We start from the raw sequence: 16,912 nt of genomic DNA on the forward strand, positions 1-16,912 counted from the left end.
TGCCCTCTAGTTCTGGACTCTCCAACCCCAGGGAAAAGACTTTGCCTATTTATCCTATCCATGCCCCTCATAATTTTGTAAACCTCTATAAGGCCACCCCTCAGCCTCCGACGCTCCAGGGAAAACAGCCCCAGCCTGTTCAGCCTCTCCCTGTAGCTCAGATCCTCCAACCCTGGCAACATCCTTGTAAATCTTTTCTGAACCTTTTCCTCTATTTCCTCTTCCTCAAATAGCAACCAGAAAGACATTGGTTAGACCACTGTTGGAATATTGCATGCAATTCTGGTCTCCTTTCTACCGGAAAGATGTGAAACTTGAAAGGGTTCAGAAAAGATTTACAAGGATGTTGCCAAGGTTGGAGGATTTGAGCTATAGGGAGAGACTGAACAGTCTGGGACTGTTTTCCCCGGAGCATCGGAGGCTGAGGGGTGACCTTCTAGAGGTTTACAAGATCATGAGTGGCATGGATAGGATAAATAGACAAAGTCTTTTCCCTGGGGTCGGGCTTCTCATCCTGCTCTGTCTTTAACCTTGTACCATTCAGATTGTATTGCCTCTCCTCTTTAAATCATCTCTCCTCTCCAATCTTTGTTATTCCAATCAAAACGTGTCACTTCACCCTTTTCTATATTTGATTTGTTCTGTCTTTTTTATTATTCATTCATGGGATGTGGGCATCACTTGCAAGGCCAGCATTTATTGTCCATCCCTTATTGCCTGAGAACAGTCAAGAGTCAACCACGTTGCTGTGAGGCTGGAGATATATGTAAGTGTGACTAGGTAGGAAAGGCAAGTAAAGGACATTAGTGAACCAGGTGGGTTTTTACAACAACTGAAAGTGGTTACGCCATTGGGTTAGCTTTTTATTGAATTCAAATTTCACCAGGTGCCATGGTGAAATTCAAACCCATGACCCCAGAATATCAACCTGGGGTTCTGGCTTACCAGTCTAGTGACATTTCCACACACAAACATTCTCCCCCCCACCCCATAATGAAGAATGAACTTCCTCAATATTAGACTCAGAGTCATACTGCATGGAAAGAGATCCTTCAGTCCAACCTGTTCATGCCAACCAAGTTTCCCCAACTAAACTCACGCATCTTCATGTTTGGCCCACATCCTTCTGAACCTTTCCTATTCATGTACCTATCTAAATGTCTTTCGAATGTTGTAACTGTATCTGCATTTATCACTTCCATCAACAGTTCATTCCACATACACTTTTCAGACTGGAGATCTGTGACCAGTGGTGTGCCACAATGATCGATGCTGGGTCCACTGCTTTTCGTCATTTATATAAATGATTTGGATGTGAATTTAGGAGGTATGGTTAGTAAATTTGCAAATAACACCAATGTTGGAGGTGTAGTGGACACCCAAGAAGGTTACCTCAGACTATAATGGGATCTTGTTCAGATTGGGCAATGGCCTAGGAAAGGCAGATGGGATTTAATTTAAATGAATGAGCATTCTGGAAAGGCAAATCAGAACAGGATTTATACACTTAATGGTAAAGTCCTGGGGAGCGTTGCTGAACAAACAGATCTTGGAATGTAAGTTCAAAGTTCCTTGAAAGTGAAGTCCCAGGTCGAAAGGATAATGGCAAAAGTGTTGGTATACTTTCCTTTCTTGGTCAGTGCATTGAATATGGGAGTTGGGAGGTCAACTTGTGGCTGTATAGGACATTGGTTAGGTCACTTTTGGAATATTGTGCACAATTCTGATCTCCCAGCTGTAGGAAGGATGTGAAACTTGAAAGGGTTCAGAAAAGATTTATAAGGATGTTGCCAGGTTTGGAGGGTCTGAGCTATAGAGAGAGTCTGAATAGGCTGGGGCTATTTTCCCTGGAGCATTGGAGGCTGAAGGGTGACCTTCTAGAAGTTTATAAAATTATGAGGGGCATGGGTAGGTTAAATAGCCAAGGTCTTTTCCTCAGTGTAGTGGAGTATAAAACTAGAGAACATAGGTTTAAAGTGAGTGGGGAAGAGTTTAAAAGGGACCTATCGGGCAATATTTCCATGCAGAGGGTGGTGTGTATATGGAATGAGCTGCCAGAGGAGATGGTGAAGGCTGGTACAATTACAACATTAAAAGGGTATATGATGGGTATTCTACATTGGGGCTCACTGATGTAGAGAAGACCACATCCAGAGCACTTTGGATTCCAGCATCTGCAGTTTTCTGATCATCTTGCTATAGGAAGAGATTAAAAAACTGTACAACCTCAACATGATGTCGCAACATCTATACTCGCTTGCCTTCATTGTTCAGACCATTGTGCTAAAAGCCTTCTTAACCACCCTGTCTACCTGTGATGCCATTTTCAAAGAACTATGTACCTACACCTCTAAGCCTCTTTTCAACAACACTTCCCAGGGCCTTACCATTTGCTCTATAGGTCCTGCCCTTGTTCATCTTCCCAAAATGCAGTACCTTGTATTTATCCAATTTAAACTCCATCTCTTGTTCCTTGGCCCATTGGCCCAATTGATCAAAATCTCTTTGTAATCTTAAGGGGATCTGGATGGGTATATGAAGAGGGTAGGATTTAGATGGATATGGGCAAATGGGATTAGATTGATTTAGAATACCTGGTCAGCATGGACGAGTTGGACCGAAGGGTCTGTTTCCATGCTGTGCAGCTTTATGCCATTGTGAAAAAGTTGCCCCTCAAGTCCCTTTTTAAATCTTTCTCCTCTCACCTTAAAAAAAACCCCTTCAGGGTTTTGAATTTTGAATTCCCCATCCTAGAGAATGATCTTTGCTATTCACTTTATCTTGCCCCTCATGATTTTATAAACCTCTAGAAGGTCACTCCTCAACCTCCTAGACTCCAGTGAAAAAAGTCCCAGCCTATCCAGCGTTTTCTTAAAAGTCAAACCCTACAGTCCTGGTGATATCCTGCTAAATCTTTATTTAACTCTCTTGGAACTGCAGATGAAGAGGGTGTCGTGGCATGGGGAGAGTAGCAGAACAGTGAGGTAGTGATAGGTGAGCACAGGTAGTGGATGCAACCTGGTTGGTCGATGGGAGGGATGAATTTGATTTGTAGCTGGAAGGAAAGGTTGGTAGGTAGAATGGAAGGGAGGAGGCAGGGCTGGAAAGGGATGGGTGGGAAGGTTATTTGAAATTCGAGAACTCCGTGTTAAGTCCTTCAGGCTATAGGCTGCTTGGCGGAAGATGAGGTGTTGTTCCACCAATTTGTGGTCTGATTCACTGTGGCAATGGAGGAGACTGAAGAGGGACATGTCGGAGGGGGAATTGAAATGGGTGGTGACCAGGAGGTCAGGCTAGCTGTTTCAGGCCCAACAAAAATGCATGGTGAAATGGACACCTTGTCTATATTGGGGCTCACCGATGTAGAGAAGACCACATCCGGAGTACTTTGGATTCCAGCATCTGCAGTTTATTTTTATCTCTTCCTATAGCAAGATGATCAGAACTGTACAACCTCAACATGATGTCACAGCATCTATACTCAGTGGTCTGAACAATGAAGGCAAGCATTCTAAATGCCTTCTTAACCACCCTGTCTACCTGTGATGCCATTTTCAAAGAACTATGTACCTACTAAAGTCCGTCCAGCCTTTTTAGAGAATAAACACACTCAATCCTGGAGAATAAAACCCCTGAGCAGGACATCAAACCAGATACAGAGAGCATTAGTTCATAATTCATCTATGATAGACTATCAGAAGCTTGAACAATGCATGTTTTCAGACCTCCAGACAAAATGCAGGCTGGCAGCTCGATACTTCCACCTGCTATAGAAAAAAAAAACAAAACCCCAAAGTTGGTAAAGTGAGATTCTGGACAAAGAGGAGCAGTGATGCAGTTTTGTATTCCTTTGATGGACAGTCTGGATATTGGACCTGATGTTTGAATCAGCTCCCTGTGATCTCATGTTAGTGTTATGAAGCATTACAATCTAATATGTGTCTTTGCAGAATGATGCCATGTTCCTTTTCTATGTCCACAGTATGGAATAGTGCTTGATGCCGGTTCCTCTCACACTGCATTGTACATCTACTCCTGGCCAGCTGAGAAGGTGAATGATACTGGTATAGTTACAGAGGTGGATTCCTGCAAAGTGAAAGGTAGGAGATTTGCGGCTTGAAGTTTGCTTAGGTATTACTCGGAACTCCTACTCTGTCTCTCGCACTCATTTCTCCCCCTCTGCCCCATTTGCCTTCCATTTTCTTCTCTGTTTCTCAAGTTCTACCCCTCTCTCATTTCCCTGAACTCTCCCTTTTGTTGCTCTTCCCCCTCTGTCTTACTTCTTCCTTGCATCTCTTGCTGCTGACCTTAACCCATCCCTCCCACCCTCCCTTGCTCTCTCCTTCACTCTCTATCTCAGGGTCTCCCTCACTGTCTTCAGTGTCATTGCCTCTTTCGCTCTTATCATCTCCTTCAGTCTTTTTCTCTCTGTTTGTCTCTCTCTTCCTGATTTTCTCTCTCACTTTCTTCTTCTCCGTCTGTCTTTCCTCTCGCACTTCCTTTCTCTCCTTCTTTCTCCCTCTATCTTCTCTGTATCTCTCTTCCTGCTCTATTCCTTCTCACGATCCCTCGTTCTCTTTCTTCTCTTTCTTGACATGGTGTTTCTCCCTCTCTCACTCCCTCGTATCATTTTTCCTTAATCTCTCTGACTCTTACTCTCTCTCTCAACCCCTCTTTATCTCTGCCCTTTTCCATCTCTTCCTGTCATGTTCTCCCTCTCCTTGTTCTCCAATTCGCTGCTCCCCTTCTCCTCTCTCTCATTAGTACCTCAGACTATAACTGTTTTTCACTCTCTTCTTTAGTTATTGAAGTGATATGGGCATCTCTGGCTTGGAAAGTGTTGATTGCCACCTTCTCCAGAGTAGTGATGGGCAATGAGCTGCCCACTGCAATCCTTAAGTTGTAGAGACAGCCAGTGTATAGCTAGGATGGCAGTACCAGGATTTTGACCCAGTGACAGTGAAGAACCTTCCTTCCCTGCCTGACTCTCTGCCACATTCAAAATATTTCATATCCACATGATATGAACAGAATCACAGGAATAGTATTTGGTTACATGTGTGCATGGGTGTATATGTGTCTATACACATACATATATAGACGTGTACATGAATAATGTACACGTTGCATGTGTATATTCTATTCCTGAAAAGATATTATTGTATACATGTACATAGGTGGCACAGTGGCTCCATAGTTAGCGCTACTACCTTACAGTACCAGGGACCAAGGTTCGATTCCAGCCTCGGGTGACTCTCTGTGTGGAGTTTGCATGTTCTCCCTTTGTCTGCGTGAGTTTCCTATGGGTGCTCCAGTTTACTTCCACAATCCAAATATATGCAGGTTAGGTGGTTTGGCCATGCTCAGGTTAGGTGGTTTGGCCATGCTAAATTGCCCCTAGTAACCAAGGATATGCAGGCTAGGTGGATTAGCTTAGGAAATGTAGAGTGGGGGGGTGGATCTGGTTAGGATGCTTTTTGCAGGGTTGATGTGAACTTGATCGGCTGAATATACCTGCTTCCACACTGAGGGCATTCTATTCTGCCCCTTGACAGGCTTTCTCTTTTCCCTCCCTTGCAGGACCAGGCATTTCCAGTTATTGGAATGATATTGAACAGGCCGGCAAATCCCTGAAAATGTGCCTCGATAAGGCTAAAGAGCGAGTTCCTGAGAAACAGCAGTACGTGACCCCAGTGTATCTCGGAGCAACAGCTGGCATGCGCTTACTGAGGTTAGAGTCTTTCACACTTTTCTCACTTCTGACCTCTCATCTACAGTTCGACCCATCCAAGACTGGTATATTTTAACTTTAGATGGAAACCAGATTACGGGCTCTGTCATGAAGACTCCCACAGGAAACTTAAACACTTGTTAATTGGGCATATACTCATGACCTGTGCATCAATTGGTTTCAGGTTGTTAGTCACCTTGGCTGGAGAGAGAGAGAGTGGGGCCGCTGGTCATGTTCATAAGTCACAAGACAGGAACCAGTTGCTTGGAACTGAGCTAATACAACATTTCTTATTATTTAGAGGATCATGGATCTTCAGACTTCTCTACCTCAGGTTGGGTTCTCAGTCATTGAGTATATTGACGGCAAAGGTCAACATATTTCTGAGGGGGGGATGAGACAATTAAAGATCTTAGGATTAGTGTAGGAAGATGAAATTGAGGGAGAAGATCAATGGCAGTGGAACAGACTTGAATGACTAGACTGGACACTCCCACTCTTGTTTCTAATCCCGTTAGGTTTATTCAGACTTGACCTATGAAACTCATTGGTGAGCTGACAAATATCTGGTCTAGTTTGTGAGTTATCTGAATGAAATGACTGATCAGTTGACCGAAGAGGAGAGCTCCCCCTTTGTGGAGAGACTGTCTTAAGTTAATTATAAGCTGAATGGAATGAACCTTCGCAAGAACACAACAAGAGCAAAAGGAGACCATTCGGCCCATTGAGCCTGGTCCACCATTCAATATTAATATGGTTGATCTCAAGTTTAATCTACTTTCCCACTTGCTACTCATTTCCCTCAATTTGCTAAGAGGCCAAAAATCAATCTATCCCACCTTAAAGATATTCAATGATGGAGAGGCCACAAAAGCGAACATGAGAGGAAGGTCAAATTACAGGGAAGCCATACTAGTAACAAAAAGTAGAAAAGTGATAAGTAAAATTACAAGACAGATGTAGTAAAAGCTTGCATCATGTAAGAGGTGGTGGTGTAGTATTAGTGTTGTTGGACTAATAATCCAGAACCCCAGAAACTATTCTTGGTAAATGGCTTTGAATCCCACTATGGCAGATAGTGAAATCTGGATTCAATAAAATCTGGAATAAAAATCTGGTCTAATGGCAACTATGTGATCACTGTCAATTGTTGTAAAACCCATCTTGTTCATTAAAGACTGAATCTGCCATCCTATCTGGTCTTCGGGTAATAGAACACAACTGGAGCAAGTATTGAAGAATCAATTAGGGATTAGGCCATTTTAGATATGGTACTTTGTGATGAAAAAGGCTAATTAATAACCTTGCTTTAAAGGAGCCTTTGAGAAATAGTGACAATAATATAAATCATTTTGTACTAAGTTTCAATGTGATATAGCTCAGTTTGGAACTATGGTATTTATTCTAAACAAGGAAAGCTAAGAAGGCATGAGGGGCTAATTTGTTTTGATGGATTGGGAAAAGGCACAATAAAATTGGATAGTGGCTAGTATGAAATACAAAACAGGTTATTGCACTTCTCCATGGTGTTCCATAGACATCAGATCATGGAAAAACAAACTACATTTAACTTTTGATAATAGCTTTTGATAAGTATTTCACTTCAAGAACAAATCGGAAACTGGTGAGATCACCCCTCAATAGCAGGTACCAACGTCCACAAGAGTGTGGAAATAGCTGCACTAATTACTTACGTACACTATTTGAAGTATGCATACTTACAACATGAGCTCACTTGTGACAAAATTGTCTTTGGATCGAAGAAATTCAGTAAGTCAAAAAGGATCTAACTCTAGAACAAGTAGTCCAGTTAGTAGTGAAGACACAGTTCAAACATTATTAAGAATTCTCAAACAGCAACATTTTATTTAATGCAGAAAGCACAATAGAGAATTTGGCCAGGAGAAACAGAACATGCATTTGAAAAGAAGAAAAAATCTTTCTTGGACCAGCTATTGATTCAGATGAATCAAGCCAAATACCTGAGGAGTTGGTGACTGCGGGGTATATAAGGGAAAAATGTAATCTTCATCTGGCCCATGCCCATCTTGGTACCTTTTCTGGGCTCCATGTTTTAATTCAATCTTGCCACCTAGATTTGGAAAATTCAGGCTAAGCTTCTCCAAAGGAGTTGGCCAATCAGTAGTTCCACTGGGACTACTCATAAGTTCAAAAGATATAGGAACAGAATTAGATCAGTTGGTCCATCGAGTCTGTTCCACCATTCGATCATGGCTGACATGCTCTTCACCCCCATTTTCCTGCCTTCTCTCCCTATCCCTTCAAATCATTACCAATAAAAAATCTCTCTAACTCTTTCTAAAATGTACTCACTGTCCCAGCATCCACCGCTCTTTGGGGTATTGAATTCCATAGATTTACAACTCTTTGGGAGAAGTAGTTTCTCCTCAACTCTGTTTTAAATTTGCTACCCTTTATCCTAAGACTATGATCTTTCATACTAGAATGCTCCACAAAAAAAAACATCCACTCCACGTATATTTTATCCACACCTTTTATCATCTTGAATACCTGAATTTGATCTCCCCTCACTCCTTTTAAATTCCAGAGAGTATAGGCCTAAGCTGTTCAATCTCTGTTCATATGACAAACCCCTCATCTCTGGGGTCAATCTAGTGATCAACCTCCTCTGAATCTCCTCCAATGCCACTACATCTTTCCCATCATTATCTGCAGTATTGTCCTATAGTTGAAGAGAAGTGCAAGCATCTTTTCCAAAAACCCTATATATTCCTTCCTTCTGCTATTCTCCTGCTTGAATATCTGGATTGTTTGCTCAGCCAAACCATTTGAGGATGGATGGTAGGGTGGGGATGTGGCTTACCCCATTTGTCTTCAAACAATCTAAAATTCTCCATTGGGGTCCCATTGACTATTACACGGACCTCAGGTGCACCATGCATACTAAAAGATTGGCAGATTTCCTATGATGTTGAAAGACGCATTCGAGGCCATTCCGTGCATGTTCAACCATTTTGAATTGTGTTGATAGAGCCCATAAATGGCCCAATGAATCTGCATGGACTCACACCCTGGATCTGCCTGACCTTTTCCAATGGTGCATTGAGGCTGCTGGTGGAGCCTTCTGGTTTTCCTGGCACTTTTTCCACCGCTTGACCAAGTTGTCGATATCTGTGTCTGTACTAAGATACCAAACATTGCTCCTTGTGAGCATTTTCATTTTCATTTTCAAAATTCATGAGTGACCTTTATGCAATTCTTGGAGTATTGGTCACTGACTTGGATGTGGGACAAACATAAGATACTGAAATCTTCAATGCTCAACTCCTGATACTTTAAGATATAGGGTTTCAACCCATCCATAGGACATCCTTGTCATCCACCATTTAGGATGATATTGCTGTAGCTTTCCTCATTCCTGAAGAAGGGCTTATGCCCAAAACGTCGATTCTCCTGTTCCTTGGATGCTGCCTGACCTGCTGCACTTTTCCAGCAACACATTTTCAGCCATTGCTGTAGCTTTGCCAATGTAAAGTCCTTTTGGATCCAAGTCTCGATTTGCTTGCCCAGTTCTGGTAGAGAGCATCCATGAAATTTAAAGTCATGATGACTTCATCCATCTTCAGAGGTGAAAGTATGCTGGTGGGTAGTGGCAGACAGCTCAAGGCATTCACATTCACCATTTGGATTCCTAGACGATGTTCCCAGATATATTCATGGGTACCCAATAACAATGCTTAATATTGGATCAGAGCTGATGCAATGGTGGGATCGCCTTGTCTTCCTTGAAGAGGCCCAGCAGAGGTTTGTCATTAGTTAATATGGTGAAACACCGACAGGAGACATACTGGTGGAATTCTTTCACCATTCAAGCAATGGCCAGGTCTTCTTTCTCAATCTGGTCATACTTCCTTTCTACCTCTGCCAGTGTTAGTCAGTCTAGCCCTAGTGTCTTACAGACCTAAAGGCAAGATGTCCCATTGGAGTTTCCTATAGTTTTTCTCCCAAACAGTAAATACAGTGTCACCTGTATCTATGTCCATTTCAACAGGTGGCTATTTACCTGAGGTCTTATATTATTGTCACCAATTTGAGAGCAATGATATAATTTAGCTTTATCAATTCCTCGGCCTGATTTATTTACAAAGCCCTGTCTTGAGGTGACTTTGCCCTTCAAACTGGGTGATATGCCATTCACCTATTGGGGTAGCCTTATCTTGGCAGACTCTATAACGTAAGCACAGCATGGATATTTTTGCTCCTCACTGTATTGTGGACAAACTTTGCGTCCAGTTCAGGAACCTTGCAGCCTCCAACTCCAGTTGCCCTTCCTTGGCAACAAATGAGGGCTGTAGATATTATAGACTGGGGACATGGCTCTATGGTATGGGGGTCACCAAGGGTTGAGATCGGTACTATCCAGGGGCCCTGAAGATCCTGAGCCCCTTTATCCCACATTTTTTACGGGATAGGGCCAGTTCTTTTTGAGATCCCAATGTAGTTCAGTCAGTAGTTTCCTATAAGTCGCAATATTATTAATTCCACACACTAAGTGATCCTTTAACATTTCCTGAAGTGCTGAACCGTACTCAATGTTCTGCCAATTTCCACCGTTTCATCAAAAATTCAGTAATTGGTTCCCCAGGAAATCTACTTGTCATGTTAAACCCATAACGCTGCAATATAACAGATGGCTTGTAGTTGTAGAATCATACAGCATGGAAACAGACCCTTCAGTCCAACTTATCCATGTTGACCAAGTTCCCCAAACTAAACTAGTTCCACTTGCCTGTGTTTGACCCATATCCCTGTATACCTTTTCTTTTCATGAACTAGTCCAAATGCCTTTTAAATGTTGTAAGGGTACCTGCATCTACCACTTCCTCTGGCAGTTCATTCCAGATACAAACCATCCTCTGTGTGGAAAAAGTTGCCCCTCAGGTCTTTTTTAAATCTTTCTCCTCTCACTTTCAAAGTATGCCTCCTTGTTTTGAACACGCCCTCCTAGGGAAAAGGTTGTTCACCCTATCTATGCCCCTCATGATTTTAAAAACCTCGATAAGGTCACTCCATAACTTCCTGTGCTCCAGTGAAAAACGTCCCAGCCTAGCCTTATAGCTTAGACTCTCTGGTCCCAGCAACACCCAGGTATATCTTTTCTGAAACCTCTCCAATTTAATAATATCCTTCCTATAGAAGGGCAACTAGAATTTACACAGAACTCCAAAAGTATCCTCACCAATGCCTTGTATAACCTCAACATAACGTCCCAACTCCGATAGTCAATGGTCTGAGCAAAGCAGGTAAGCATGCTAAATGCCTTTTTAACCACCCTGTCTACCTGTGACACAACTTTTAATGAACTGTGTACCTGAACCCTTAGGTGTCTCTGTTCGACAACACTATCCAGGGTCCTACCATTAACTGTATGAGTCCTGCCTTTTGTTTCACCAAAATGCAATAGTTCGCATTTATCCAAATTGGCAGCATAGTAGATCAGTGGTTAGCACTGTTGTCTCACAGTCCCAGTGTTTGATTTTTGATTCCACCCTTGAGTGACTGTCTGTGTGGAGTTTGCACATTCTCCCCGTGTCTGCGTGGGGTTCTGTCAGATGCTTCAGTTTCCTCCCACAGACTAACTATGTTCAGGGAAGGTGGATTGGCCATGCTAAATTGCCCATGGTGTTCAAGGATGTGCAGGTTAGGAGTGTTAGCCATGGGTCTAGGTGGATGCTCTTCAGAGGGTCGGTGTGAACTTGTTGGGCCAAATGGCCTGTTTTCACAGTCTAGGATTCTAAACTCCATCTGCTACTCCTCAGCCCATTGGCCCAATTGATAAGATCCCTCAATTTTGGTGTCATCCACAATCTTCAAAATTCTCATCCAAGTCGTTTATATAAATGACAGACAACAGTGGATCCAGCACTGATTCTTGCAAAACACTGCTGGTCATAAGCCTCTAGTCTGAAAAGCAGCTCTCCACCACTGCCCAGTTGGCAAACTCTTCCTGAATCCCATGTGATCTAACTTTACTAATCAGTCTACCATGTAGAACCTTGTCAAATGCTTTACTCAGGTCCATGTAAACAATGTCTACTGATCTGCCCCCATCCATCTTTCTGCTTAAATCCTCAAAAAACTCAAGTCTGTGAGACACAATTTCCCACATTGAAAACAATGCTGACTATCCCTAATCAGTCATTGCCTCTCCAATGCATGTAAATCCTATCTCTCAGAATCTCCTCCAACAATGTACCCACTATACATATCAGACTCACCAGTCTATAGTCCCCAGGCTTCTCCTTCTAGCCTTTCTTAAATAAAGGCACAGCATTAGGGGTCCGCTATCATATCTATCAGTTTGTCAAAGGATTTTTGACTTGGGGCTGCTGGGTAGTTTAAACTCTTTATGATGCTAAAAGTCAGGGCCCCACAAGTGGTCAGGAGAATGACTTTTTGTCAGTGATCCCCTTCTAACCTGTCTGTATGAAAAAGTATCCCATTCTTTCAGCATACATTTTTATTCACTTGCGGGATGAGGGCATCGCTGGATAGGCCAGCATTTATTGTCCATCCAGCAATTATGAGATAACCACATTGCTATGGGCCTGTCATCACATGTAGGCCGAACAAGTAAGGATGGAAGTTTCCTTTCCTACAGGACATTTAGTGAACTAGATGATACTTCTTTTTCCTGACAATCAATTCATGGGTCATTTTTAGACTCTTAATTCCAAGTTTTTTTAAATTGAATTCAAATTCCCCCATCTGCCATGGTGGGATTTGAACCTGGGTCCCTAGAATATTGCTTGGGTCTCTGGATTAACAGTCCAGCGATAATAGTATAATTTATCACCTTCCCACTTGGGGCCAATCCTCCATACCTGCATTTTAACGTTCCAGTTTGCCAAACAGTGGCATTTTTAAAATTTCCTGTCACAGCCTTATTGGGTTCATTGAAAGGCAAAGCTGACTAAAACTTTTCTTGACTGTTGTCATCAAGTTAATAGCTCAGGAAGCCCGTTGGAAAGCAACATTGACTATTGTTGAATACCAAAATAGAGCCACTACGTATGGCAGTTCCTTGGTCTGCTTTGAATTTTTTTTAAAAAATCAATCTTTGTTCAGAGATTTATGATACCTCTCTGAAGCGTATGGGATTTGAACAGGCCTCCATGGATCAAAAATGGGAACACTACCGTTGTACCACAAGAACCCCTGGGTCTACTTAATTTTTTAATTAATCTGTTCAATGATATCAATACACATCTCTGTACCTTTACCCAGGCCTCCTGGTCCTGTATTTGTCCAAAAGCTTGAAGGTGCTGGTGTTGGACAGAGGTGGACAAAATTAAAAATCAACAACACCAGGTTATAGCCCAACAGGTTTATTTGGAAGCACTAGCAAAGTATTCAGCACTAGTCAATGGTAGTTTCCAGGATATTGACATTTTGCTCCCACCCTGTCTGCGAGTTTGAAGCTTTTGTACATTCCACATGCTCGTTAGGACCATCACAACTACCTGAACTTTATATGTTACTGGACCTGATCTCGCGTCAACCAGGTCTCTTACTAATGCAGGGCCATTCCCACGGTTTCTACACCAAACTTCATTCCCTGAAGAAAAGCATCTCACTTAGCGGAGTCTTGCATCTGGCATTGTTGTTCCTGATGCCATTTTACACCTTCCACGGTCCAGGAAGATCAGATTTAACCTGGTTCTGAGTCTTCTCTCCATTAGCAACTCTGCTGGAACAATTCCTGTAGTTGAGTCGAGTGAGCGATGGTCCTATAAACAAATAGGAATTGGGACAGTTTGGCATTTAGTGAAGCTGTAGGCTGTTTCTTCAAGCCAGTCTTCAAAGTTTGTACTGCTCTTTCTGCCAGACCATTGGATGATGAGTAGTATGGAGGTGTATTTATAGGTCGAATACCATTCGACTTTAGGAAATACTCAAATTCCCTGCTCAGAAACGATGTCCCATTATCTATGACCAACACTTCCGGGAGTCAGTGTCCTGCAAAAGATGCGCACAGGTTTTCTATCATCGTCTCCATATTTGACGAATGAACACTATGTAGATCCAGCACTTCACAATCAGCTGTCCACAATGACTAAGAGCATTGAGCCTATGAAAGAACCGAGTGTAAACGAGTCCAATGTTTACCTAGCCATTCCATGAATGTAGGGGAGCTGATGGTGGTAATTTTTGTCCCCATGGGCACTTTGAGCACTGCCCCACCAATGCAGCTATGTCTGCATCCAATCCAGGCCACGAGACATAACTTCACGCCAACATCTTCAATTTGGAAACCCCTGGATGACCTTGGTGGAGTTCAGCCAGTATCTGGTGGCAACCTTTGCACAGAACAATCACTCTTGCTCCCCATAATAATATGTCATCCTCTCCTGTGATTTGGTCTCTCCAGGTACAGAACGGCTTCAATTCTGGTTGTGACGGCCCTTTAGTTTCCTCCTTCACCATCAGCTGGTTTGCCAGGACTGGCTCTTTCTGCATCCAAAGTCTGATGTTGTCAGCTGTGACTGGAAGTGTGTCCAGAAAATTTAAAACCATTGTGGATTCTCCCAGTGGCAGTACCACCAATGTGAGTGTGAGGCAGCTCAATGCATCCCCATTCATTACTTGGCCTCGCGCGTGGTGTTCCAACATGTAATTCTGTGCATTTAGTACTCTATTGGAGTCCAACACTGAATGCTATGGACGGTACTGCATTGTCCTCTTTAAGTAGGCCTAGCAGAGAATATGGTCCATTATAATTATAAATTTATTAAGGTATTAGTGAAACTTCCTGACTCCAAATATGATAGCCAAACTTTCCTTCTCTACCTGGTATGTTTATGTTATGTTTTAGTCAAAGTCCTGGATGCATACACCATTGGGCATTCCTCTCCATTGGGCCACCTGTGAGCTAATGCTACCCCGGGGAGGCATCATATGTCAATATCAGATCTCACATGGGATCATTGTGTGCCAACACCTTAGAGGATCGTAGCTGTTTCTTCACTTACATGAAAGTTATGGCTTGGTTACGCGATCATTTCCAAGGCTGACTCTTTTTTCAAGAGTTGATATAAAGGTGCCATGATGGAGGCCAGGTTATGTATGGACTTTCCATAATAATTCACCAGCCTCAAGGAAAGATCTAAGCTCCCGTACAGACGTGAGAGGCATGGCACGTTTAATCGTCCTCGCTTCATCTAACAATGGGTGTAACTATGTCTTATTGACACTGTAGCCCAACTAGGTCACTTGGGGGGTCATAGAGCACACATTTTTCCTTCCTTAGGCATATGCTTGCCTGGGAGAAATGTATAAGGACTATTTCCAAGTTCTCTAAGTGCTCCTTATTGGTCTTCTCTGTTATTGGCATGTCATCTGGATAAATGGTGACCTGAGGTAGACCTTGTAAAATGTTGTCCATTGTCCGCTGAAAAATTGCACAGGTTGATGGTACCCCAAATGGCAGTCTCAGATATTAGTACAAAATCCTTACATGTATTAATTGCAGTATACTTCCAGGAATCCTCATCTAACCACAACTGCAAGTACGCATCACTCATGCCCAACTTCGTGAAGGACAGCCCCCTGCCAACTTTATGTATGAATCCTCAATGCAAGGGATTGGGTGTTTATCCAGCTGCGAAAAGTGGTTTACTGTTTGCATAACAAAAGGGAACCAAGCCATCAGGCTTCAAAATCAGTACGACCAGTGCTGCCCATTCTGCAAACTGGACTGGTTTGATGATTCCTTCGCTTTCCGATTTCTTCTGATTTCTGCCTCTACTTCTGCCCACAAGACAAACGACACTTGGTGGGCCTGGCAAAGTTGTGGAATTGTTTCCTGGTCAGCATGCAAAGTGGCCTTGGCTCCTTTGGTCGTCCCTCGACCTTCATGAAAAACCTCCGGGTATTTAATTAGGACTTCACTCAGGCAGGTATTTTCTAATTGAAAAGTGTTAACCAATCAAGATGAATCTTTCTCAACCAGTTTTGCCCCAATAAGCTTGGTGCTGATCCTTTTGCAACATTCCGTGGTAACTGAACCAGCTACTTCTCATAACAGACTGCAACCAAAGTTGTACCCTTAATAAAAGTTCCCTGGTGTAGGTTCTCAGTCTAGCTGAAATCTTGCACAAACATAAAGGTTCGAGTCAAGGGCAAATTTTGTTAAAGACTGTTTCTGCAATCACTGTTACAGCCATGCTGGTATCAACCTCCATTAGAACTGACTGACCATTTAACCAGACATTTATTTTGATTGGTTCCGATTTGGATGTTGTTAAGCAATTGAACTATTCCAAGCCAGAGGTAGTGAGCTTTCCAGGGTGTGCACTCTCCTGGATACCAGCCTAAGAGTTCTCTTACTCAAGTTGGGTCTAGTGGGACTCTTTTGCTCTCTCGAGTCCACATGCTGGCAGCAACTACAATGGTTTGCCAATCCTGATCTTGAAGAAAATGTTAACCATTTGGCTGAGAGTTGGTTTTGTTTTGGGGTTTTGCTGTGGGCTGACCTAGAGTCCCTCTGTTTAGGCTATGTCCTGAGTGAGGCTATGCAATTGCCTTCACTCAGATGCTGGCCCCGAAGGTCAGTCAGACTGGTGAGGATGTCCACTTCCAAAGGCATACCCTGTAACTCATTTGCTGCATGTGCCTCATTTTCTAATGACAAAGACCGTTATAGTGGTTGTTTGAAGTACAATTAGGCTTCAGCTACGGTTACGTCATTAATCCCACATGCCAAAAGGTGTCTCAGCATCTCATTAAGGACTAAATCAAAGTCGCATGCCTCTGCCAGTTATCTTAACCTCATCAAAACTCCCGATACAGATTCCCCTGGTTCTTGAAGTCATAATGGTGATTGGAGGAAGGTTTAGTGTGGGTGTCAGAGGTAGGGCCTTTACACAGAGAGTGGGTGCGTGGAATGCATTGCCAATGTAAAGTCAGATATATTATGGACATTTAACTGACTCTTGGATAGGCACGTCGATGGTAGTAAATTGAAGGGTATGTAGGTTAGTTTGAACTTAGAGTAGGATAAGAGGTTGGTACAACATCAAGGGCCAAAGGGCTTTTGCTGTGCTGTACTGTTCTATGTTCTATGTTAAGTAACTAAGCAAGCATATGGATTTTTGGCCTTTATTGATGTAGGGTTGGAATGTAAAAACAGGTAAATCC

The 16,912-nt window shown here is 42.7% G+C and overlaps 1 protein-coding gene across 4 annotated transcripts in view; it reads left to right on the forward strand.

Moving 5' to 3' along the window:
• The window catches only part of entpd1 (ectonucleoside triphosphate diphosphohydrolase 1), a 120,608-nt gene that overhangs the window by 68,038 nt on the left and 35,658 nt on the right, over positions 1-16,912 (forward strand). For all 4 annotated transcript variants that reach the window (XM_043712869.2, XM_087998825.1, XM_087998823.1 and 1 more), the window contains exons 3-4: positions 3,983-4,100; positions 5,581-5,731. In XM_043712869.2, coding sequence (XP_043568804.1) covers positions 3,983-4,100; positions 5,581-5,731 — 269 coding nt within the window. The remainder of the gene's footprint in view (positions 1-3,982; positions 4,101-5,580; positions 5,732-16,912) is intronic.

The sequence above is a fragment of the Chiloscyllium plagiosum genome, unplaced genomic scaffold, assembly GCF_037043375.1.
Source record: "Chiloscyllium plagiosum isolate Xiang-an unplaced genomic scaffold, Cpla_swu_hap1 HiC_scaffold_22, whole genome shotgun sequence".
Classification (NCBI taxonomy): domain Eukaryota; kingdom Metazoa; phylum Chordata; class Chondrichthyes; order Orectolobiformes; family Hemiscylliidae; genus Chiloscyllium; species Chiloscyllium plagiosum.